At 41.8% G+C, this 26692-nt stretch overlaps 1 protein-coding gene across 2 annotated transcripts in view; it reads left to right on the top strand.

Annotated features, from left to right (window-relative positions):
* Positions 1–26692, top strand: part of ACACA (acetyl-CoA carboxylase alpha) — a 268738-nt gene that overhangs the window by 200856 nt on the left and 41190 nt on the right. For both annotated transcript variants that reach the window (XM_036835516.1, XM_036835517.1), the window contains exons 43-47: positions 4047–4144; positions 8260–8380; positions 8951–9061; positions 25550–25693; positions 26284–26404. In XM_036835516.1, coding sequence (XP_036691411.1) covers positions 4047–4144; positions 8260–8380; positions 8951–9061; positions 25550–25693; positions 26284–26404 — 595 coding nt within the window. The remainder of the gene's footprint in view (positions 1–4046; positions 4145–8259; positions 8381–8950; positions 9062–25549; positions 25694–26283; positions 26405–26692) is intronic.

The following is a 26692-nucleotide window of genomic DNA, read 5'->3' as shown; positions in this document are numbered from 1 at the left end:
TTTCCCTCCCTTCTCTCTGAAAACCCCCGTCTTTGAATCTCATGTCATCAGACTGTGCCACACCATCACTGCTCCTTATTATAGTGTTCCCTGCCCTTTGGCCACTCCCTCTTCTTTGCATCTTTTAGTTGCTGGCACATTGTCACTCTCTCCAGTACTACTAGTCCTGCCATCATTCTTGATGATTGCTGTATATACGTAGATGATTCATCCCATCATCTAGCCTCTTGGATCCTTGATTTCCTCTCCTCCAATGGTCCTATCCTACATCCCAGATCAGCCTCTCATCCCCCGTAATGTCAACTTCAAGCATCCCTTCCTTTGCCATTTCTCCATCCTATCTTTCCAGCTCACTTTCTTTAGTAACCCAAGTCCAATAATCCTTTGCACTCACCAAGACCTACAGCTATTGATCCTGCCACCTTTCTTCTGCTCTTCACTCCCTCCTTACATCCTCATTTTATTCCTATCCAGCCTTAAATCCAAAGTCTACCATAGGCTAATCATCGTAATCACTACCTTTCCCATGCCTTCAATTTCTTTGCTTTTTCTCTTCATTCCGCTTACTCCATGTCTGTACAGAAACCTTGTTTAAATCCAACTCTCTCCATCTAGTCCTTTTCCTCACCTGCATAGCTGAACACTAATGGAGAAAAATACACTGTGCTGTTGACTGTTCTTACTTTAAATTCAAGCTTACCAACCTCCTGATTGACAATTTGACATCTCTCTCCTCAAACCTCCAACACCCTCTTCCTTCATCCTCACTCTTAGCTGATGATGCTGCTTCCCAATTCACTGAGAAAATGGAAGCAATTAGAAGAGAGCCTCCACGAGCTCCTGTATATCTGCATCTGTGCTCTTATTCTCCGCCTTCTCTCCTGTACTTTGATGAACGGTCCCTGCTTCTATCTAAGGCCAATCCCGCTATGCTCGATCCTTTCCCTTCTTGCCAACTTAAGGATGTAGATCAAAACTTCTCCCCCTTCTTTCTTACATCGTCACTTTTTCCCTCTCTGTTAAATATACTCCTTTTTTTAGCACACAGACACTTACCCCTCCAGTCACTAACCCTACCCCATTTTTTCCTTCCCTGTACAGCAAGACTTCTTAAAAGAGTTTCTCTTCTTGCTATTTCCAGATACTCTTCTCCCTCCCATCCCCTCTGGTACCCATGTCAGTTCCCCTTGCACCCTCACCATTCCATCAGAGCTGCTTTTGTCAAGGTCGCCATTGATTCCATATTGTTAAACTCTGAATCTCACCTATTTGACGTTTCAGCAGTATTCCATGTGGTTGGTTACTCCTTCCTCCTTGAAATACTTTCTTCTCTTGGTTTCCAGGAACCTACAGTCTCCTTTTTACCCCCCTAGCCACTCTTTCTCAGTTTCCTTTGCTACCTTTTACATCTTTAAATGTAAGAGTGTCAGGGGGTGATGGAAATATTCTATATTTTGATTGTGGTGGTGATTACACACAAGTGTATACATTTGTCAGAACTCATCGAACTACAACACTTAAAACTGATGGATTTTATTGCACGTAAATTATGCTTCAGTAAAATTCATTTTAAAAGTATATGGGAATTGTTGGTGACCTCTAATAAATACAGTATTTCTTTTGGGGGTGATGGAAATATCCTGGAATTAGATAGTGGTGGTGGTTGCACAGCATCTGAATATACTAAAAACTACTGAATTGTACACTTTAAAATGGCCGGTTTTATGTTATGTGAATTTTTATCTCAATTTTTTAAATTATAAAAAAAAATGTGAACGGAGACAGATATCAGTGCCACAGAGGCTGTGGCAGGACCAAGAAGTCTAGGACTCCCCAGCCTCAACCCCACATGGGCCCAGTGCCCTCTCACCTGGTGCTATGGCAGGATAGCTTGTATGGAAGGTGAGGTTTGTGACCACCTAGAGGGGTGGGATGGGGAGGGTGGGAGGGAGGGAGATGGAAGAGGGAAGAGATATGGGAACATATTGTATATGTATAACTGATTCACTTTGTTATAAAGCAGAAGCTAACACACCATTGTAAGGCAATTATACTTCAATAAAGATGTTTAAAAAAAAAAAAAAAAAGAAGGAAAAAAAAGGTGTTTTAGGGCTTGGTCCCTGGACCTCTCCTCTTTTCTATATTCATCTTCCCTTGGTGATCCAGTCTTAAAGCTTTAAATTCCATCTATAAACTGATAAACTTCCAAATTTATATCCTGCCCCTGAACTTCAGATTCATGTATCCAGACTCCACATCTCTACCTGCACATCTGCCTAAACGTAGCTTCTAATCTTCTTCCTTAAATCTGTTCTTCCCACAATATTCTCTGTCTCAATAAATGATACCTCTATTCCTCATCTAAGTAAAAGACCTTGGAGTTATCCTTGACCTCTCTTTCTCATATCCCACATCCTCTCTGTCAATAAATCATGTGTACATCCTGACCTTCAAAATATATCCAGAACCCAACCATCTGTGAGCACTTCCACTGCTACACAGTAGTCCAAGTCCCTGTCACCTCTTACTGCATTTATTGCATTGTTTCCTAATTGACCTTCCTGCTTCTGGCCTTGCCCCTACCCCTACCCAAAGTCTACTCTCAACAGAAAGTGGAATGATCCAGTTAAATGTAAATCAGATCACAACTCAAAACTTTCCTCTGATTAAAACCCTTTAAAGCCTTCCCAACTCACTCAAGTGAGGGCCAGAAACCATATAGTTACCTGCAAGGCCCTCCCTAGACTGGCCTTCTAGTACCACTCCGTCCTTGTTCTCTTGCTGCTCCCACCTGATTCCACACTGAGGCTCTACCAGCCTTTTCACTGTTTCTTGAGCCTGCTGGACACACTCAGCAGCTTCACACTTGTGGTTCCTTCTGCCTGAATGCTTTCCCCCCAAATATCCTCATGTCTCATTTCCTCAGCTCTTCAGGTCTTGGCTCAAATGACATTTTCAATAAAGCCTTCCCTGGCTATTCTTCTAAAAGTTCAACTCTGCCAACTCTCCTGTCTCCTTCCTCTATTTTATTTTTTCCTTAAACATTATTCCCATTAACATTGTATGCTTAACTTACTTATTTTGTGTATTTTCTGACTCTCCTACTAGAAGATGAGTTGTACAAGGCCAGGAATTTTTGCCTGTTTTGTTCCTTTCTGTTTGTTCTGTGTCTTAGTATCTTGCACATAATAGGCACTCAGTAAATATGTGCTGACAGACATACTACTGACACTCAGTGCTACAGGGCATTCTCGTCATAAGTCAGGCAAAATCAGTGGCAAATTCAAATTCATGTCTCTGGCATGTTGTGCTCCCTGTGGGACAAATTCAGTTAAATGGTGGACATAATTTCTCATAGTATTTTAAAAGTTTTTCTCTGCTTCTTTTTTTTTTTTTTTTTTTTTCTGAGTGACTGATTCACTTCAGGTGAACACACATATTAAATAACTAGTTTCTATGTGAGTGTGTATATGTATGTATAAAAATAAGTCAGTTATGAAGTGTTAGTATAATCTTTTAATGTACATAGGGATTAGAAGTTGTTTATTTAAAAAAGCAAAAGGTATGAGCTCAGTGATTACTGATCATTAGCACTGCACAGACTTCTGATTTGAAGATTGAATATCCTAGTTTTGTGATGCTCTCAGTTATCCTTGACCCATCTATATTTTGATGGTACTATGGATTTGAGAAAATGAAGAAGAGTAATTCATATAATTCTTTAATTTTGTGTTGATATCTTTAATAGAGGTGTCACTAAAGATTAGAGAATGACCCTTTAACCTTGATGAAAAGGAAATGAGTGGAACATACCTGGAGTTGCAGCTCCAAGATATCTTGTTTCAAGGACACAGTCAGTGACTGCAGAAATAGGCACTTCCATCTTTCAAAGAACTATCTGTGGTAGTATTCTATGAGACAGTAAATCTGAGACACGATTTGGCGATTTAAAGCCAGCTTTGGAACAAGCTGCATTATGCATGCTTTGCTGGGTCTTCTGTGGTGATGGCAAATAATGAGTTAAAAACTATTTGTGTTTCCCACAGGGATACAAATATTTATATCTGACCCCTCAAGATTATAAGAGAGTCAGTGCTCTCAACTCTGTCCATTGTGAACACGTGGAGGATGAAGGAGAATCCAGGTAGGTATCATGTATCAGAATAATTTGGCCGTGGATTAAAGAAAGGAGAATATGATCATTTTTTTCTCACTGTCCTGCTGATCATGACCTTGAAGAGCAGTGAAGATTGCTTGTTGAATAATCTAGAAGCCTTAGGTTTGTATCTCAGCTGTACCACTTACTAGCTGAAAGACATTATTGATTAAGGTTTTAAAACTATATTTATAATAATTATTCAATTTGAAAAGTTGGAACATATAAACAATTATGAAGAAAAAGTAAAAATCAGCTACAGTCCTACCAAGAGATCATAGGATCACGGTTATTAATGTATATTATATTCTTTCTGTTATATATATATATATATATATATATATATATACATACACATACATACATACATACACCTTTTTTCCTACATAATTAGGATCATAATAGAAAAGGGCTTTTGTAATTTGTTCTTTTTACTAAATATTATTTAGGGAGAAATTTTATATATTCTTACAGTATTATTTGAGAATATGATATTTAATGGCTTCATATAAATCATTATAATGAATATATCATATTTGAACATACAGACTATCCCAGTTTTTACTGCTATATCCCTGGGCTGGTCATTCTTTTATGTAAACTTTGAAGAATATCTCTGGCTATTCCCTTTGGGTTAATCTCTAAAAGTGGAATTACTGGTCAAAAAGTATGTCCATTTTTTAAAAGATTTTTTTGGATAATTTCAAATTGTCCTCCCAAGAGTTGCACTCCCACCAGCAGTATATGGTAGTGCTTGTTTCCCCTCTTTAATTTTTTCTCCACCCTTGCCAACACTGTTTATTGTAAATTAATAAAATAGGATAAAAACAGCAATTGTTATTTTAACTGGTATTTTTGATCCCCAGTGAAGTTGAACATTTTTATAATCTATCTGCAAGTATTTTCCAGAATGTTAATCAGTTGCTCCAATACCATTTATTGAATAATTCATACTTTCCTCACTTTTTTAGTAATCTTAACTCAATTACCAGGCTTTATATTCTGTTTTTTGTTCTATTCTTGGACTAAAGCCACACTATTTTAACTACTTTAATGGGCCAGAGTTCCTCACATTCTGAATTTTTCCCCAAGTTTTATTAGTTATTTTTGTCTTTTTACAGATAGGCTCATTTTTTTTTTAATTCCCCAAAACTTTCCATAATGATTTTGATTCAGATTGCATTAGGTTTATAAATCAATTTAGGAAGATCTGAGAGCTTCATAATATTAACTCTTCCCAACAAGAAACATGGTATGTTTTTCCAGTTATTTAAGTGTATTTTTTAAAGTTTTATAGTTTTCTTTATATAGATTATGCCAGAAATTCCCACTCTTTCTTGGTCCACAGCACCTTTACTGTCTCTGTAATTTTTTCACAGCACCTTTAGGCAAAAAGATATGCCTAATATTTCTGGTTTTTAAGGAAGCTGACCCAGACAGCTTCATAAGTATTTATGCCACGAACAGCGTGGGTTTGAACTGTGCGGGTCCACTTCTATGTGGACATTTTCAACAGTAAATACAACAGTACTACACCATCTGTGGTTGGTTGAATCTACCGATGTGCATCCATGGATATGGAAGAACCATATATCTGAGGGCCAACTCTAAGTTATACTCGGATTTTCAACTGCTGAGGGTCGATGCCCCTAACCCTGGCATTGTTCAAGGGTCAACTGTATAATACACATAACTGAAAAAATTTTATTCTATTCTTAAATAATTACAGTTACTTACTAATGGGATATTTGCATCCATACGACATTGCAAACCTTGGAATCAGCTTGGACATAGCCACCCTCACATCTTGTTCTGCACTGATTTTTGTGCAGAACTTTTTTTTTTTTCCCCCACAGAAACTGAAAACCCAGCTTTGCAAAGATAGGACATTGTCAAAAGGAATGTAGCAGTACCTCATGTTAAACCATGAACTACTTAAAACTAGTAGTTCACACGGGATCCAACAGATATCACATATCATAGTGTTTCTCTCAAAAATCTGAAATATCCTTCAGTGCACCTGACAGTTCACTGTGGCATCCATCCTAGGATGTCTTGGTATACAGTGTAGGTACGGTGGGATTTTGCCAATTTTTAAATATCCCTATATGTTTTGCAGTTTTCTTGCTACTCTGAATGGGATTCCCACCCCACCCCCGCCATTATATTTTTCAACTCTTTATTACTGGTATCTCAGAAAGCTATTGATTTTGTATATTGCTTTTGTTAAAGCAAGTCAGTTTTCTTCTCTGAGCTTTAGTTTCCTCATCTGTATGATGAAGATCAAGTAAACCAATATATGCAAAGCCCTTATTAGCACAGAACTCAGCACATAGTAAGCAATCAAAAATCCTGGGTATCATTATCTATGATAATGGAGATGATATTCCCTATCACACTGGACTGTTGTGAGGATCAAAAATGATATACATGAACATGTTTTGTTAATTGTGTTACACTACACAAAGGTTTTGATTATTAGTAACATTAAAATTTGGTACTACTTTTTTTTTTTTGGCCATGCCATGCAGCACGAGGGGATCTTATTTCCCCTAACAGGGATTGAACCCGTGCCCCCTGCAGTAGAAACGTGGAGTCTTAACCACTGGACCACCAGGGAAGTCCCTGGTACTACTTTAAAGAATGATACTCTTAAAGGTAGAAGGCTCAGATCACAGAGCAGAAAATGGGAAATGTTTAATCTTTTTCATGTAATACAACGGGAGAAGATGCCACTTAACAAATCACAAACAACTGTGAAGCAGTATGCACTCCTGAGGAGGGAGAAGATCTGCTTTGCAAAGAAGGCTGACTGGGCCCATGAGTATTTGTGACTATATGGCATGTGGGCCTTATTAAAAGAACACATTTCCCCCACTACCACCACCAAATTAATGTGGCTCATTAACCCCTTAAGGGAGATTAGCTTTACCTGTAACGTAACTCTATACTAGAGTCTAGATACAGAGCGAAAGGAAGAACTGGGGAATTATTGTGAGAAGGGATTATTGGGAATCTGGGAAGCAGAAACGCAAAGCCACAGACAAACAGCAAGGGCAAAGAAAAGGAATTGATGGAAGGCTGGAAGTAAGGGAACAGAGAAATATGGGAGCAAAAAAAAAAAAAAAAGTTTAAGAGCCACTGTGGGATATTTATTTATTATTTCAATTTCTAAAACTGTACCCAATGCCAAGCCTTAAGGGTACACATGGAGCGATAAATAATATATGCCCATCTCTACTTCCAACTTTGTATTTTTCCTTTCTTTTATTAGTTGCATTCCCCATCTCCCATTTCCCATTATCAGCTATCACTCCTAATCCCCTGCCGAGAAGACAGATGGGTGGCTCCCTCTGGATCCACAGGATGCTTTCTGGACAACTTGTCCAGCATTTCACTTCTATACACATTCTCCCTGCCCCTCCAGAGGACTATGCCAGGAACTCTCGTGTATACACTTGATACTTACAAAGGAGCAGGGATAGAGTGCACTATGTTGACCTTCCCCTTCATCCTTGTCTTGGAAAGAGAGAGGATTTTTGACTTGAGAAATTGGGCTGAGTGTTCTCACTGTGCCTCTGGATTCTTTTTTTTATTCCTTTGTAACATTTATCTAAAATGGTTGATTTAATGGCTGTTGCTTATTAGAGAGAGATACACATTGACCCTGCTTTTAAGAAACTTGTCCTAGAAAGTAAGAGAGGGTATCTAACATCGGAGCGCCATCTATGTGTCAAACCCTCTCCTTGCTGCTTTAACTTTCATGTCAACCCGTAGAAGTGGATACTATAAATCCCATTTTACACAAGTTACTATTATCCCTAGAGTCACACTGCTGTATGTGTCAGAGCAGGGATTTAAACCTGTCTACTTAGTTCCAGATTTTGCTCTTTCTGCTATACCATATTGCTTCCAGACAAAATAGGCACCAAACTAAGAAGGAAAGATATATGAATGAAGAGTATAAAAAAAAAGTACAGAGCCCTGGTATTAAATATAAGCTTTCAGTATGCTTTTAGCAGCCTGTTAATGGTGGTTATTCTTTTAATGGATTGTTGTTAACGTGTTTAACCTGTATAATTTGGCATGGCTGTATCCACTAGGTACAAGATAACCGATATTATTGGGAAGGAAGAGGGACTTGGAGCAGAGAACCTTCGAGGTTCTGGAATGATTGCTGGAGAATCCTCGTTGGCCTATGATGAGATCATCACCATTAGCCTGGTAAATCTTGCCAGAGCGTGAGATTTTTGAAGAGCTGACCAGGATTTGTTTTTGCTCCCATCCCCGCTACTTAGTCCCAAATGGGAGCATTTCTTAAAAACTGTATATCTACAATTTGATTTTAATTGTGCACGAAAGTAGGAAGGCAGGATAATGTAAATAATTGAATTTCCCAGCTAAGCCTAGCACCTCATGTTAGCCTTTAGTTTAACTTCTTATTTCTCTAAATATTCTACCAGAGTATTAACAGCTGAAATTTCTTCTCCTCTTACTGTTTTCCTTGTTCATACCTCTAGTGTAGATGCCAAGCTTCTGTGAAATAAACAAAAGTGTAAGAAGTAAAGGGCGTATGATCCTTTAACTGTCTGTAACTTGAATCATTGAATGAATTCTGTACCTTCTTTGCTTTAACCAGGAAATTGTGTTTTTGTATTGTTATTAATCAAACAGATTTCCTAAAAAAGCAATATCTTTTTTCTGTTAATGTGGATTTTACATATCTGTGCCTTAGTTATTATAGCTAGGGAGGGAACATAAATATGTGACATGTCGAATTTATTCTTTTTTAAGGTTACATGCCGGGCCATTGGGATTGGGGCTTACCTTGTCCGACTGGGACAGAGAACCATCCAGGTTGAAAATTCTCACTTAATTCTGACAGGAGCTGGGGCCCTCAACAAAGTAAGTTTCTAGGGTTTGGGAGAAGTATGTGACGCTTTTGGAGGATTATTGTGAATTCCTAATTCTAGATCCTGATTGGGGGAAGGCTTCCTCCGTCTATCTCTTCCCCTCTCCCTCCATCTTCCCTCCTATTCATTCATTCATTCATTCAACAAAATGAGTGTTTTGAGTACCTACTATGTGCCAGGCACTATTCCAAGCCCTGAAGATATGTAATAAACAAACCATATAAAACTCCTGCTGTGAGGAGCTTACATTCTGATGTCCTTCTAGAAATACAGAACTAATTGAATGCTTCTGTTCTGCCTTCCCTCCCTTTTTCTCATCTGTGAGCGAGGGATGTGAGTTCTATTCCCAGACATGGAGCTACCTCTGAAACATCCTCTGAACATGTTGAGGGTATCAAGTTTTAATGTTTTGAGAAATTTGTGAAAGCACCTCTGAAAAGGAGCACATATGATGGTCCCTTGTACGTAAGGAAGTACTTGGTAATTATTGAGTGGAAAGATGGGTGGATGGATGCATGGATGGATTGCTGAGAAAGAGTATGACATGGAGATTTATTTTCCCTTCAAAAGAAATGCTTGTGCCTTTTCAATCCAAGCTCATAGTGGCTTTTCCAGAGAGGGAAAAAAAATGGATAGTGAGGTCACAGCTTGCAAGAGTGAAAACTATCTAAGAATACCTGAATATATAAAGGGCAGTGTAGTTCTTTTTTTTTTTTTTTAATTAATTAATTAATTTAGGCTACGTTGGGTCTTTGTTGCTACGAGCGGGCTTTCTCTAGTTGCGGTGAGTAGGGGCTGCTCTTTGCTGCGGTGCATAGCCTTCTCATTGCGGTGGCTTCTCTCGTTGCAGAACACGGGCTCTAGGCACGCGGACTTCAGTAGTTGCGGCACGCAGGCTTAGTTGCTCCGCGGCATGTGGGATCTTCCCGGACCAGGGCTCGAACCCGTGTCCCCTGCAGGGGGATTGGCAGGCGGATTCTTAACCACTGTGCCCAGGAAGTCCCCGACAGTATAGTTCTCACTCCTTTGCAGGCATAGGAAAATTATTTTCTCTCCAGAGCCAGGAATATGTAATTGTCTGAGGCTGGCTGGCTGACTGACCTCGTACAACTCGTATAACCCCTCAACTCCTCAGCTTTCTTTATCTGTCAAAGGGGGATGATAATTTCCACCGCTGAATGATGCTGTGGACATCAAATGAGAAAACATAGGTGAAAGCAGCTAGTAGTTGGCACAAAGTGTTGGCTCACATTACAGTTGTAGTTTCCTTTTCCTCTCCCTTACACGGTTTGGTGATTGAGCTTGCGGAGCTATACGCATGCTAAGTTGTTTACTAGACTCACACAAACTGTTTATGAAGCCTTGGCTTTCAAGTGGAAGGATGGGAATTAAGTGTCCTATCCTATCATTCCCATTTAGAATAAGTTGACGCTGCCATCAGTCCAATTAGCTTTTGGGGATGTCAGAAATGAGAATGGTGTGGTGTGATAAGTTTGCTCTCTGCATTCGTATGAACTTCGTGTCCTTCTCTGGGCTTGCCTTTCTCTCCAAGGAAAGGCAGAGCAGTGCTAACAACGGCAAACTTGGATGTCCTGCTCTCTTTTTGGAGAGTAGCCTGGAAATAAATATTGTGAACTGCTCTACTGAGGGAGATTATTGCTGCGGGAGAAACTCACTTTATTTTTAAGTCGTTCTTTTGGATACCTTCTTAGGATGAGATACTGATGAATGCTGAAGAGAATTGTAGATACCATTATCTGTGAGGATAGAATTTAAAGAAGACACCTGCATTTCCATAATGTTCCCGTACCTGAACAAAGAGCTAATTTCTGAAAAGTATCTTGCTACATTGAGTTTTTTATTTTCTCCCTGATATCCAAAGAATATTCTGAAAAGCAAAGGTGGTGGTGTTGTGTTGTTGTCGCTGCTGCTGGGGTTTTTGTTTGTTTGTTTGTTTTTTCCTAAAAACTTGCTAGTTGAATTTCAATCCTGCCACAAAGAAAGCATTAGGGAATTTTTTCTTAAAACCCGGTTGAATTGTTATGATCAAATTCATTATATTCATCTTCCTCCTAGCCTGCAGGGCTGCTTGTTAAAGGAGAAGTCTAGTTGTAGGGAAAAGACAGTAAAGCTGTAGCTGTAACTTACCCCACAATGCTCATTTCCAGAAGGCTGCGATCATTTGTAGCTGAAGGGAGTGATCAGTTATAGGGGTTACTTAACCCTGCTCTGCCCGCTTCACTGTCTTCATGTCACTGCCTCTTATGTGCAGCCGTGGTGCTGGAAGACCCCCGATTTCATGCAAATTCATTAAGAATGTCCTGTCTGCCCCTGTTGCCTCTCAGGTACGAGAAAGGAAACTAGAAAGGAGCCACACGCTCAGACTGCCTCTTCCACCTCCCTCCTTGTGCACATCCTGCCTTTGTCTGCACTGGTGTCTCTTTGCACATCTGCCTTTTCTTCCTATAGGAATCTGTCTCGCATCCTCTGGGCGTGTGTCCAGGTCACTTTGAGTGCATGCCTCTTCCTGTGTGAGTGCTGGTCTCTGTCTCTTTGTGTCTGTATCTTGCGTCTAGATCCCTCTTTTTCTGTCTGTGTGCCTCCCTGAGTCTCCATGTGTGAGTCTTTGTGTGTGTCTGAAACCCTGTAGAGACTCCACAAGCCCTGGCCATCTAGCTTGTCGTACGCGTGTACCTGTGTAAAGCGGGAATGTAGGCAGTGTATGCGAGCTTTTAGGCTGTAAACATTTGACCCCTACCTTTTTGAGTCTTCATCCTTTATGTTAAAATTAGGGTGAAGAATAAGAAGGGAGGTGGTTGTGCAGAGGTTGTAGGGGGGAAAAAAATCTGTGTGTGCAAGTGCCGATCCCGTTGACCCCTTTGAAAATTGAAATAATGATAATGCGTGTCTCCTGACTGCATCAAAGTATCAGCACATCAAAAGCCAGGAGGCATGAAATGCAAATGATAAAGTGAAAGCAGATGGATTGTGCATGATCGCCTGATGCCCAATGAATTTTAAAAGGTGCCGGTTTGCAAGGGCGGGTGGGGGGACTGAAATAAACACGTTATCCCTGCAATTCTTTTTTGTTCTTGACGCTCACTCCTGACAATATTTGTTCACACTTGAGTGAACACCCACTTCATCTTTCTCTCTCTCTCTGTCTCTCCCTTCTTCCTCTCTCTCTCTCTCCTCCCTAACTCCACCCCCCAGCCCCCCACCCACCTCTTACACGTCTCAGGTCATGTCGCACTGCAGCTCTGGTGGAAATAATAAGATATAAACCACGAGGTTGTTATTTGCATAGAAATAGCATGGAGCCCCAGGCAGCAAGGGAGAAGGACACAGGGATCATTTGTCTAAAATTTTAATGAAAACTTTTGCTGAGGCAGAGATTTTTTAAAAACTTTCTTTCTCCCTGCTTTTCTCCTCCCCTCCTCACCCCCCTCCACCCCATCTCTGCTTTGACTGAACATAGTTGGATGTGAAGAGAAAGGTTTGTCACTCCACATATCACACTCCCGTAATGCAGCCACATGTAAATTGTTTGTTCCTTTAATAGATATGAAGCTGGAGAGACACGTATTCCCAACTTAATACACTGCATGTACGCGTCAAGCTTTTATAGCTACTCTCCATCTCAGTGCTCATGTGATGTTGCCTGTCGTTAGCCGACCTGGTTTTAATTAGTTTAGACCTTCTAACCTCTTGCTTCCAAAGACTCTTACTTTTTAAAGGATTTCTTTTTGTAGCCAACAGTGGTCATCTGCATATAAAATATAACCATCCCGGCGGTTTCCTGTTTTTCTCTTTCAGTGATTTCACCGTTCACCTACACATCTTATTCACGGGCCCCATCCTTTGCCACTCTGTCTTTTGTTCCAGAACCAGAAAGAGCTCCCCATATGCGTCTTTTGATCCCTTGTCCTTGTGATCTCAGTATTTGTGTATTCTCTTTCCTTGAATGTCTTGCTCTTCGCTGCCTGCAGTTATTTGTAAAATACTCAAAGTATTACAAAGGTGAGGAGAAATACAGGATCCAGGTTTCCTTAAGTGTTGCAGAAGCAGAGTTGACATTTGAACTCAAGGTAATGAGATGGTGATTAGAGGCAGCCTGCATGACTTTATTTGAAACTTAAAATCAAGAACATCTATCTGGTTCCTTGCTACCTTCTGGGTGGGCTGGTGGCATCAGGGCCATTTTACAGATGGAAAGACAAAAAAACAGCAAGAGGTAAAGTAACCTAGTTCCACTGACAAAGACTAGAAGTAGCAGCAGAACATGAACTTCCACATCCCCGAGTTTCATTTAAGATGCGCTCAGTCCCCTGGGCTTAGTGTCCACAAGGCCTGAGAAGAGAAAGCAGTCCGGTCATTTTATTTTGTGTCCAAACATCACGAGAGTGATGACATTAGGAAGAGAAGCTTCTAAGGGCCTGCTCTTTCATGTCACTCCAGGTAGTGGATCATAGGTTCCCAGCTCTACAAACTGTGGCTGTTGGTGGGCAGATCCCTCAGAATGCCTCACTGAGTGGTAAGGGCGGACTTGATGGACATGACAGACTACCTGCTCAAAGTGAGTCATGCTGGCCTGGCAAAGGCAGCAGTCTGTGTGCTTGGGGAACTGGAAAGATAGACCCTTAAGGGGCTGTGACAGTTTGTAGAGTCATAAACTCCTAAGTCAAGGTGCCACTGGATGTTTGCAGTGACTTTCGGACCCACTTCCTCTCCCCTCCACTCCCCGTCTCTGTTTCTGTGTAATATGTGTACTGTAACATCAGGTGGTGGGTAGGCTGGGAGGACCTAGTGTGATAAGGGAAGTAGACTAGAGCCTGCCAGTTCTCAGTCCACTGCCCCAGACTTGGTGAAAGCTCTCTCTGTATACCAAGAAATCAGCATTGCAGTTTTTGACTTGTCCTCTGGACAGTTACTGTCTGTGGAGGTAAGGCATGTGCCCATGGCCTGATAGATAGATTATAGATTCATTCAAGAGGTGATATATGATTTTCTTGTGATAAGCATTTTAAAGCTTCTGGTTTAAGGCAAAAAAAAAAAAAAAAAAATCCAATAATCTCATTCCCCTTAGCGAGAGCTGGCCCCTATTTCCACTGAATCTGCCAGAAAAAAAAAAATTATGTGATGAGTGTGGCTAGGGCTATATGTTAGGCCTGTAGGGGGCTAATTCTGCTAATCTTGCTTTTGAGACTTGGTATCAGTCCTTCTCTGGACCTCAGTTTCCAAATACATATTTTTATGTGTCTGTACAATATGAAATGTGGCTCTGTTGGGTACAGTGTCAGAGTTCCTCCCAGGAGCTTGTAGCGCCAGGGGACTGCACTGTACTCCTTCCTCCTCACCCATGACTCTGTGACACTCAACGTGAGAGTCAGTCCCGGAGGCTCGAGAAAGCAAGGGGGCAGTTCTTTAGCTCTTTTGTGAGGCAGCATTGTAACTGTCACATAACTGAAAGAGGTGGAATAGTTAAGACTGGCCACGTTTGAGTCCAGGCTCTGCCACCTGTGAGTTGTGTGACCTTGGGCAGTGCATTTAACCCTTCCAGGTCACAGTTGTATTAATTGTAAAACGGGGATCATAATAGTACCTATCTACCAGGCTCTTGTGCGGATTATATGAGTTAATACTGGTAAATCACTGGCACTGTTGTGGTCTTCCCTGTGATGCAGTTAGGGGTCTTTCTCATTGCAACTCATTATCCAGGCCCTGGAAGGGAAATACGAACACAACATTCTCTATATTTTCTGACCCTTTGAAGGCAAAAATTCCTTTAAGAAAATGTTAGATGTCAGTCCTCACTGTGGCGTACATTCATGTATTGACTTCCCCTATAGATGTTATCTAAAGACAGTCACACACTTTGGAAAGCCATTAATGTGAGAGGCCCCATGTTCAGTCCTGATAGGGTAGTATATGTGTCAGTCATCTGTCTGCGAGAGTCCCCAAGGACTTGTTGATACAATAGCCCATAATCACTCTAAGGATCAATCCAGCAATTTGCATTTTTAAAAGTCCCTAACTACCTATTTTCACAATAGACAGGCCCTGTGCTCCGAAGCTCCAGATGGGATCGCTCTCCTTTCTAAAGAGGGCATTTGAGCTTCCTGAGTAAGCCTCGCGTTAGCATTATGAACGAGTTCTCAGAAAGGGTTGCAGTGGGCGCGTCCCCTTAGTTTTCAAGCCCTTCCCCCTGCACACACACAAAATATGGGCACACCTCACTCTGTCTGGGGGGTTGTTTTATTTGTCTTTCGTTTGATGTTCCTTGGGTTTGGTAGGAAACTGTACCAGGTATCTTGGACTCCATTAGTGAGTCAAGGTAGTATACCAGAAGTCTGATCCCGGGCTCTCCGGTAGAATTGGTATTCAGAGCTCCATTGCCTCTGACTCTAAGACAGCCCATGTGGGCATGGTGGCTTAGAGACTCAGGACGGGAGACGCACACAAGCATCAAGTCAAAGCTCTGAGTCTCTGCCTGGGCATTAAATAGAGACTCAGGAATTATCATGTTTGACAAACTATTGTAAATGTGCTCAAACTTTTTGAAGTTTCAAAGCCTTTAGATTATTTAAAAAAAAAAAAAAGCAAATGAAAAAGTTTTGATTATTCCTCTCCTTGCCATTTACTAGGTAAAGCAACGTTGGGCTCTAATCTCTTTGGGGCTCAATTTCCTCTTTGTAAAATACGTTTCCCACCTTAAGGTGAAGGCCAGAGTTTCTCTTAATCTTAAATTCTCTTTAATTTCTAGTATCCTGTTATGCTATAAAGACGTATCTTGATTTGTAGCCAGGGAACCGTGTTAGGCTGGGGCAGGGAGAGAATAGATGAGGGGAAGGAGTTGGGGGGGATCAAAAAAGTGACTACATGTGAGAGAATTTTATGTTAGTGAGATTACATATCAGTGATGTGTAAAATTATTACATATTAGCAAGATTAGGAATGGGAGTTGTAAAGCATAACAATTCAAAAATTTTTTGTTTCTTATCCATATTGTGGAAGAATAAATGCCCCATGGTGGGTGGGAGGGGTGATATCGTTCATGATGACACCAAGGGGCCATAGAACTATAATTGTTGGGAGTGGAAGGATCCTCAGAAGTCCAACCACCCAACTGTTGTTTGAATTTCCTCTGTGACTCCATTACCAAATAGTCATTCCGTTATGCTTGAAAAACTCAACTGAAGGGGAGCTCAGTACTTTTTCAGCCAATCCCTTTCATCTGTACAAAGTTCTTCCTTATATTTGGCTAAAGTCTGTTTCTCTGTACAGACAAACGAATACCTCTTAAAAAGCAGTTCAAAATTAACAAAGCAACTCCCAGTTTGATGGTCTGGCTTATGTAGAACTGAACAGAACCAAACTCTTTCCCATGTATTTTTGCTTTCAGAGTCTGGTCTTGTCTCAAGAACAAATGTAGTGAAGATGGAAATGCTCTTCAAAGATAGAAAAGAAATTGGACTCATAAATAACATTCTTGCCAGCTGAAAATATGAAATACTTAGTAATTACTAGAGAAACAGCTAAAACTCACCACTATGAAGTAGTACTCTATGGAACCTTAGGAGTCTGCTACATGGCGTCACGCACGGCTTTTAGACCTGCCCATCACCTGCCGTGTCGAAAGTCAGGATCCTAATACATGATTGAAAGATAGGTCTTTCTGAGTGCTGCATATTTAGGTACTAGTTAAAACTCATGGTTTGGTGGTACTTATTTCAGGAATCAATAAAGATGCTGTAGACTGAGGTAATCTTAAGCTCTATGGGCACACAAACCAAATGTAAAATGCTAGAGCTTATTACCCTCTCAGCTCAGGGAGCAGTCTCTGGCTCACTTCATACGTGCGGACCTCCATTACATCTCTGCCCTCTCTCTAGAGGGTCCATTCCAGCCTCCCGGACTGGGATGCTTCCCGAGTATTGGAATCAAGAGATGCCTCCACTTCACAGGTTCTGTGGCGTGTAGGGTCTCGGCACGTTCTGCCTCTCATAAAACCTCGTCCCTGAACTCAAGCTAAGTGCCCCCTGAGGACTGCCAGCACAGTGCCCTAAGCAGAGCAGCTGGGCGTTTTCATCTTCCAGTCAGATGTTACGCCTTCTTATGCTGGATTTTCTTCACCTTTCTTTCTACACATGTTCATAGCTCTGTCTTTGCAAATTAGTGTTCAGTTGAAGCTTTGCTATTCCATCTTTCCCTCTGCTATCCCCTTAACCTTTCTTCTCCCCCAACCCCAGCCTGAAACCCAAGTAAATTAGCTTTTCACCCCTGCCCCCCAGTTAAAAAAAATCCCGTGCTCCTTCAACAGTGTCTGTTCTTGGCTTCGCAGTCAGCAGCCATCTCCAATAACCATCCAGCTGTCAGCTTTGCAGCTCCCCACTACCTCCCACCTCCCCCATCACTCACCAGAGGAAAAAGAGAGCCAGAGCCAGAGCTTGAAATATATCATGCAATAGTGTATCATGAATTTGTTGTGAATCACAGCGGTGAAGCAGGTTTATTTATTTCTGAGACCTTAAATCAATACAAAGTAGGTCTCTTAGTTCTGAAGCTGGGATGGAGTGTGAAAAAATGAGCCCATTGTACTCTTAAAACTTTGGGGAAAGGAGATGACAGCTATATAATTCCATTTACCAGGCACTAGGGGCTTTAATGTGAAGGTGACAGGGAGCTCTTTGTGCATTTAGAGCACCATATCTTCTAAATAAAAGATCTGTAGACTTGATAGTGGAGCATAGCTCCGAGTTTAATAATCTCCAAGCATTAGACCGAGCCAATATGTTCCCAAGTCAGAGAGGTCCCCCCCAAACGCTCATAAATTAAAAGTGCAAGAACTGCACACGTTGGTAGATTAGAAATGCAAGGACTTCAGTCTTCCAGGGGGAAGACAGACCTGGTCCCTGGCTGTGCACAGACTGCTGTGTGAATATGATAAAGACGCAGGAAACGAGACTGTTTAGAAACCTGACTCCTGGCTGTTCATCATTCTCGGGAATGTCCCCCGTGCATGGATCCAAATCTGGCTATGTCCCCTCTCATTCAGAGTGGCCATCTTCACACAGTCTAATCAGCTGATGTACACAGTCAGGGGTGTTGAATTATGAAAGGAGAAGCTTTAAGAGCTGTTTAGATTGAGCTATAGATTATCATGCCCAGGCTTCAAGTTTTTCTGGTTGATTCTTCACTGATTCCTAGTTTTTTAAATGTCTCAGTCTGGAATTTAAGCCCTTTAAAATAGTCTGTACATAAGAGAAATCGAGAAATCGGTGTTTATTAAGGAAAGGAACTCATCCAAATTTAACCAACAGCATAAGATGCAAATATGAGAAGTCAAGACCATTGGAACATATATTCAAGTTTTGGGTATCTTCATTTTCTATCTAACCCTCTGATAAAATGTCTTCTCAACAGCTAAAGCAGGTTTATGCAGTTCAGTAGAGCAACCCTAGTATAATATGACTTTATAGTACATAGAGTTACTAGCTTAATTCTAGCCCAGGTAAAGAATTTTGAAAGAAAAACCCAGTGTCTACACTGGGGAAAACTAAAAGGAGAGGAAAATTGAACCACTCATTTTGCTTAAGGAACCTGCTACACATTATAACACTAATAGGAAAGACTTCGTTTGCTTATAGTAGTTCAACTTGCTGAAAATACAAACCAGAGCTGAGTTTTTATAGAGCAGTGAGAATTATGGTAGTTCACCTGCATTTATTGTGTGCCTGTTGTGTGTAAAGCTCTGTTCTTATGCTGTGGGTGTACAAATATGATTCCTGCTCTCATGGAGCTTAAATTTAGGCTAAAAGACAATAACAAGCTTTTCATGTGTTCTAAGGGGAAAACATTAAATTGCTACCCATCAGATGTAAATGAGAAAACACAAACAAAAAGGCTACAAAGATGAAAGAAAGGTCAGTGTTACTCCCCAAGAAGCCAGATCCCAGCAGGCACCAAACTCTGTGCCTTGCCACTGGTGGGCACAGGCAGACAGTCACACAGCCATCTGCCTTCCACCAACCTCACGTCCCATGTCCTATTCAGAAAAACCACTGGGAGGTGACTGGGAAAAAAAAAAAATGTGTATATATATATATGTGTATATATATATATATACACACACATATATATATATATACACACACACACACACACACACACATATATATAGCTCTCACAACTCAATAATAGGAAAACAACCCAGTAACTTTTTAAATGGGTAAGAAATTTGAACAAACATTTCACCAAAGGCATAAGGATGGTAAATAAGCACACAAAAAGATATTTATCATTAGTCATTAGGGAAATGCAAATTAAAACCACAATTAGACACCACTAAACTAAAATAAAAAATTCTAAGCAGACAATACTAAGTGTTGGTGAGGATGCAAAACAACTGGAACTCTCATGTGTATTGGTGGGAATGCAAAATGGTACAGCCACTTTGAAAAAGTTTAGCTTTTTAAAAAAATAGAGTCAGTTATCCACTTACCATATAACCTAGCAGTCCTACTCCTAGGTATTTACTCAACAGAAATGAAAATGTGTATTCATACAGAAACCTGTACATGAATGTCTCTAGCAGCTTTATTCATAGTTGCCAAAAACTGGAGACCACCCAAATGTCTGCTAACAGGCAAAGAGATGGACAAGGTGTGTTATTTCCATAAAATGGAATAGTACTGTGCAGTAAAAAAGGAACTACTGCCACCTGCGTCAGCATGAATAAATCTCAGATGCATTATGCTGACTGAAAGAAGCTAGACTCATAACATTCTAGAAAAGGCAATATTGTTGAGACCCAAGAATCAGTGGTTGTCAGAGGTGGGAGAAGGGAATTGATTACAAAGGGAATGAGAATACTTTGGGGGCTGATGAAAACTTTTGGGGTGATTGTGGTGGTGGTTATATGCCTATGTGATGTCAAATTTCATGTACACCTAAAAATGGACAATTTTACTATATGTGAATTATACCTCAATAGACCACACTTTTAAAATTTTTCTATTTTTGGAAGTAATTTATTGTCAGTGTGCTCGAGTCTGTAGCTAAATGAGCAGTTGATGGATCCCTGAGGTGAGTGATTTCATTTGACATCAGTTTTGACTCCGGAAGCCTATGCCTGTTCTCATACATTTAACAAGTAAACTGTCATGTGGCTCTTCTCTACCCCAGTTGCATTAAAAATGAGTCTCTGTTCCTCACCAGTCCATCTTCGAATCCTTACCATCCTTCTGCCGTCTAACTCATTCCTCTGTTCTCCCTACATCTCAGTAAACAGAGATCTTCCCAGTGTCATTTCTGGCCTGTATCATCTCAGTTTCTTTTTGGCTAAATATCTTTTCTACCACTGGTAGCTCCGTCCCTTTACTCCAGTTTATCCATCACCAAACCTGATCGCTTTATAATTTTGCTGCTAATTGAGAGATATTTGGTCTTGCAGTGGACAGTGTTGAATCCAGCCGTGGCTCACACCAGAGGCTTTCCCATTCTGTGCCAGCAGTGTGTTACTGGGCCCCTTCTTGATCCCCAACCCTAGCCTGCCAGCTGCCAACCAGCTCTGGAGGGTTTGCCAGTGACAACAGTGGCAACAAAGTGGGGAGAGGAACTTGTAACCCTGCGTCTTTGTATTCAGAGACTGTTTCGGAACCCCCAAGTATTCTTGGTCTCATAGGCACTGGTCTTGTCTCCCTAGAGATTTAATTCCATTCACCCTTGGATATATTCCTGGAGAAACATTTACACAGTGATATGTGCTGCACCACTTAAAATTGTTAATTGGAGATTGAATTACTTGTCAGCTTTTAAAAATGTAGTCCTGTCAGGTCAAGGAAGAGGGTGTTAGTAGCATGAGTAGATGAGCTATTGCATTTTTTCTTCCCCTTCCTCTTTTCTCTCCCCCCCTCCCTTTTCCTCTCTCATCCTTTCTCCTTTCTTTTGTTCCCATTTTAATACTTCTTCCGTGTTCCCACTTATTCTTTCTCATCTCTCTCTTTCTGCCTTAGCCAAACCTTTATTGATAACCTGACAGGTCCCCAGAGTGACTTTAATATCTAGAATCATGGATGAAGTCCAGTGATGACAGTTGCTGAGGAAATTTACAAAACCCCTCCTCAAATCCTCTGGAGAATAGAAATATTGTAATGAGATGGAGTATTGCAGCAAGCACTCAGCTTGTGTAGCCTAATTCTTAGATGCAGGAGGACTTTTGTACTCCCTGCTTCTTTAACTGACCCATCAGGAATGTTTAAAGGGGGAAAGGTTGGATAAAGGGAGGGAAGCAGCAGAATTCATTTTTTATTCCATCGATATGCATCATTATTTTTCACATCTTCAGCACATGATTGCAAATATTTGCTTATAATTCGGAAGGTCCCCAACATAATGTATATATCAGGACAAAAGCAATTTTTTAAAAAAAATTGAGCTAAGTTACATCTATGAAACTTGGAAATCTCAGTGCCTGTGTGCTGACAAATATCCTGACAAGTAAATAACTACATTCATTCAGTATTACACACTGATTTCATTTGCACAAAACCTCACAATGCTCTGCCACTTCAGTCAAATGTCTGGAGCACTGGGGAAGGGAAGAACGTGTTTATCTTGATCTCCAAAAAGGGATTTAAGGGCGAGAGCAGGCGGTCTATTAGACTGTTTTCATTGCCTGTCAGCTGTGGTAAACCTGAGCTGTCTGCAGTGTCTCTAGATAAGGGGCAGCAGCGGCGGCGGCTAAGGCCTCTGCACGTATGTATGTATGGCTGCATTCATTTGTACCTCCTGTGTATCTCAGCATTTCTAAAGGCTATGTAGCATCTTCCGTGGAGCCTCTCACATTTGTGTTCTGCTAATCACTGGCTGTATGCAGCGCTCTTAATTCCCAGGTCTGCCAGCTGTAAGTGCTGGATGAGGCTGAAGTTTATATGGAGAGTGAATGGAGGTCCTCTTTCAGGCTCAGCCCTGCGGCGTGGGCCCTCTTCAGCAGGGGACCTGAGATGGTGCCTGTTCCTAGCATTGCATGGCACTGCCTCTCCACTTAGACCTGGGGGCAGCAGAGTGGGGCCTCATCAGAGTCACCTCTGTTTGAGTGGTTCCTATGTTTAAGTGGTTATTGATGCTTGTTGGGCAGATAAACTAAAAGTTTGTATCATGCAGTATAAAATGTGAGAGGAATAATTTCGGAACTGGAACGTGGCAAGCAACTTGACTTATACAAGAACGCGTATGTCCAAGTTGGAAAAAAATTGGTGAATGAAGCTTGCCCACTTCATGAAAATATTATGTTAATGAGGGTTGTTTACCCCAGGTTTTTCTATAGAAGAGTGGTAGGGCAGTAGATTGAAGAATAAAACAGTGGTTCTGTCTATGTGGCTTCTTTACCGTGCCTTCCTCAGTGCTCATCAGGGTTAGCGTAACTGTTCCAGCGCGACCATTTCAGAGTTAGGCAGAATGGATTTTGTCCTCGCCCAGGTTCTGCTTTTGCAGTTGGAGCTTTTGTTGTGAAGTATTCTAAAATCATTAAAACCACTTGAGTCAGCAATGATCCCTATCAATCAGGAGCTATTGTGTGTGCCCTCATTCTACTGGTGCATGCTCCAAACATATGGTCATTGAAGATGAACTGGAGGCTCCTGCTTTCTCTTCACCGATTGTTAAGTAGCTATGATTGTTGGCATTTGTTTGTGGTTAGTGAAGCAGGTTTCATTTTTGTGTGTCCTTCCCCTCTTCACCCCCTACCTCATATGATGAGGCTGATCAGAGAGAGCTCTTCGGATACTCTGTTAGTCTGTCCTATAATTTTTATCTTTAATTCCCCAGTTAAATGAATCCTCTTACATGACAAACGTTTCTTTAGCCCAGGGTAACGTTCCTGGTTGTGGTAAGCGCTGGTTTTCTTTCTGAACCCAGAGGAGAAGAAATGTGTAAATACTACCGCCTTTTCAGAACAATGCCAACACGTCAGAGCCTGAGGTTCCACTTGTGAAGGGAAGACATGCCAAGTTATTAAACTCTTGCTCCTTCCAAGTCTGTTTCCTATTAGTTTGTAAGAATATGGGGTAGAATGGGGAGATGAGGGGGCCTCCAGGAGTAGCCCAGTTCTAGAGGCTCTCTTCCTCTTTGAAATGAAGGGGCAAAGACATCCGAGGAAGGTGTATTTGAACAGCTAAGCATCTCTTGGTCTGTTTCAGTCCCTTTTTCTGAAATTTGTCCTCGATGGGTTCATTACTGATTTTGGGGAGGTGTGAGGTTCTAAGTGGTTGGATGTTATCAAGTATTAGAGACAGTGTTTCATGGGAAAGAAAATAGCGTTTCTGAGCAGAAAATAGCCCCAGCTCTCTCTTCTAGGCAGTAAGGAGTTCTGGGCTCCTGACGTAGATCGTGGGTATCAGATATTCAGGGTCAGCACAGTGTCTCCTTTTTTTTTCCCCCTTTCCAATTTTATTTTAATAATTAAAAATACTGCTGATCGCACTGAATGACTTCTGGCAGAGAGGCCGTCTGTCCCAGAAGGACCAGTTGTGGGCCATCAGGTTTATGACATCCATAAAACCGGAGCCAGATCAGAGCGCGGCCTCCCTGAGTGACAGGGTTTCTGCCTCCGCCAGGGTCCCCCATCATCTGACTGCTTTGGACATTTGTTTGGGGTTGGTTTTTCGTTCTGTTTTGTTTCCTGATGCATGTGCGAGTGTGCGTGTGCACACATTTAAAGATAGAAATGAAACAGGTATGTAATGCCCTCTGCCTGTTAGAAAGACTAAAGCCATAAAAATAACAAACGGCGAGTATTTGCTAGAATGTCAAAGTTATGAGTTTATTTTGTAATGATGTGCTCCTGCCTTCATGAGGTAAACTGGCCGTGGCGGAGGTGTTATTAGTAATATGGACTCAGCGGAGCAGAAAGCCGAGTGACCGAGAGATCAGTGTATCTGTCAGGGAGAGGGCAAATGGAAAGAGACAGCAGGAGAATGAGAAAAGAGCCGCAGCGCCTGGGCTGAGATGAAAGACAGACCGAGAGGCGGAGGGGAGCCCAGTGGTCAGATACGGCCTCCCTGGTTCTGGGGGCTCCTTCAAAGGAGCTGCTGGTGTGTAACTCAGCTCAGGGCTGCCTGCAAAGGCTTGTTCTCTGTGCTTCCTTTGCGAGGAAAGCAGTAATCCGAGAGCCATTTTGCTTCCCATATTCCTTTCAGAAGAGTCTCTTCCATCCTTCCTAGCTGAAGTTAAATGGAACCAAGGCCAGCTGGGTCACATGGAGGTCATTGCTTTGGCCACCACCTTCCTCAGCCTTTGGCGGGTCTTGATGTTGGGGCTGGCCCAGCATGCAGGGGAACCAGCTCCTAACAGGAAGGGGCAGGATGGAAATATACAGGTAGAATTTGCTGGTCTTTCATTTATTCGCTTCTCCCCAGAGACTGGAAGTGAATAAAAGTAAGGAAGAAATTTTGTGTTGTGGTTATTTTCTAAAGAAGGAAAGGGAAAAGAAAAGGTAAAATACAGTAAGCGCTCTACAACCGTTAAGAGCTCTCCGGGGCTACCATAGATGACTGGCAATGACTACGCACTCAGCAGTTTGCAACAGTCAGTGAACAGGCCGCCCAGCGTCCATCTGCTGGGTCGGACAACCTCCCTCCCTGAAAGAAGTTATTAACCAGTCTTCAAGGGGAAAAGAAACCCTACAATTTCCAAGTCGAAGAATATTTTTTCTTCCTTTTTTTTTTTTTTTTTTTTTTTTTTTCTTTTTTTAAGGAAACTTTATGGTTTCCAATTGCAGGCGCCCTTCAACCTCACAAGGGTTAAACTCCTCCAGGGATGGATACACCAGGGAATCGAGGCCCTGAATTCCCTGGAACCTTGGGAGGGAAGGACGCAGGAGAAGCAGGTTTGGGTATAAATCACTACCCCGCACCCAGCACACAAAGAGGACTGTCGGCTCAAGGGTTCATTCATGTATGTGTCATGAGTTGCTTCAGGATTTTGCTTTAAAAATCAAATGTAAAGGGGAAAATTAACCCTTAAAAAATGAGGCATCCAAACCTCACGGTGTTTCTATTTAACTGAGACTCATCACTTGAGCTTGTCAAAAGACAGGCACATTCCCTCTACTGTGCCTACAGGCAGCAGCTCGGCCGGGCCTGCAGGCGATGACGTAGCCTGTGTCTCAGGGTCCCAGCTTTACCCACTGCCATGATTTCAGCTCAGAGTCAAGTATGCCACACGCATCTGTGGTAGCTAGTAGAGAGAGAGAGAGAGGCTTGCTGGTGTTTAAATTGCAACAGAATATGTGATTGTTGAAAAGCCTTTTGTGTTTTCCAAGTTTTCTTTTTAGGACAAAGGTCCAGATAGTCCCTCATCACAACCCACGGAGGCTGGACTCTGTCTTGTGGAGAAAAGAATCCATTTTAGTGGGAATTATGAAATAGACTGCCTTTCTCTCTGTCTGGACGAATGTCTTTTCTCTTGTTTATTTCTCTAGGTCCTCGGCAGGGAAGTATACACCTCCAATAACCAGCTCGGGGGCATCCAGATCATGCACAACAATGGGGTGACCCACAGCACTGTCTGTGATGACTTTGAAGGGGTGTTCACTGTCCTGCACTGGCTGTCCTACATGCCGAAGGTAAGCCCTCCCACCTTCCTTCCAGCACCGAGGAAGCCCATAGCACCCAGCCTTTTCACCAGAGCTCACTGCCTCTGCGTGTGTGACTGTTTTATGGTAGAGGGATTTTTTTACGATATGTTCTCTGGAAGCCACTGATTTCTTTTTTTTTTTCGTAAAGCCATCTTTTGCCTCCTACCTTTAAAATGCCTTTGGATTTCATTGGTTAGTTCCCTTTCTGATGATTTCCAGCCACAGAAGCCTTCGTGTCCTACCTGGGCTCAGATCCCAGCTTATTAAGGCTTCTTCCTCATTGTGGGTCTTCCCCTTTGTAATAGGTATCCATCCCTCTGGGGAGCTTCCCGGAGAGCCTGGGCACACTGAAATCAGGAGTCAGGATGCCCCACTTTCTGCCAGGCTCCTACATGAGACTTGAGAGCTGTACCTGTTCCTCAGGGCTTGGCTCGAGATCAGGGTTCTTCTAGCTGATGATTGGGACTAACGGGTGTGACTCCATATGTGGGCCCTGCTGTCTTTGTCCATAACGATTGTTGCTGAGTTGGAGTTGTTCACTGATCGCTGTGCTCTTTCCCCCCCCACTCCCCTTTTAGAGTGTACACAGTTCAGTTCCTCTCCTGAATTCCAAGGATCCTATAGATAGAGTCATCGAGTTTATTCCCACAAAGGCTCCATATGATCCTCGATGGATGCTGGCAGGCCGTCCCCACCCAAGTATGTATACATTTGAGGGTCTGTGGCACCCTGGCCCTCAAACTTCCAGTCTTCCTTTCAATCACTAACCAATTCCTGCACAATAGTATATGACAAAGAAAACAGAGCCACTGAAGTACCTGGAAATGAGGGAAATCTGAAAAACAGCTCTCTGAAGAAAAAAATAGAAAATCCTTCGAGAACAAATGAAAAATGAATGAAATCAGCCATTGAGTCATAAGCACTGGAGTCATTAATACATTTCTTTTCTGTTATTAGAGCACTTATTATTTAATGGGTGCAAAGACT

Source organism: Balaenoptera musculus, chromosome 20, assembly GCF_009873245.2.
Source record: "Balaenoptera musculus isolate JJ_BM4_2016_0621 chromosome 20, mBalMus1.pri.v3, whole genome shotgun sequence".
Classification (NCBI taxonomy): Eukaryota; Metazoa; Chordata; class Mammalia; order Artiodactyla; family Balaenopteridae; genus Balaenoptera; species Balaenoptera musculus.
The sequence above is the reverse complement of the archived record's forward strand: the minus strand, read 5'-3'. Positions and strand labels throughout refer to the sequence as shown.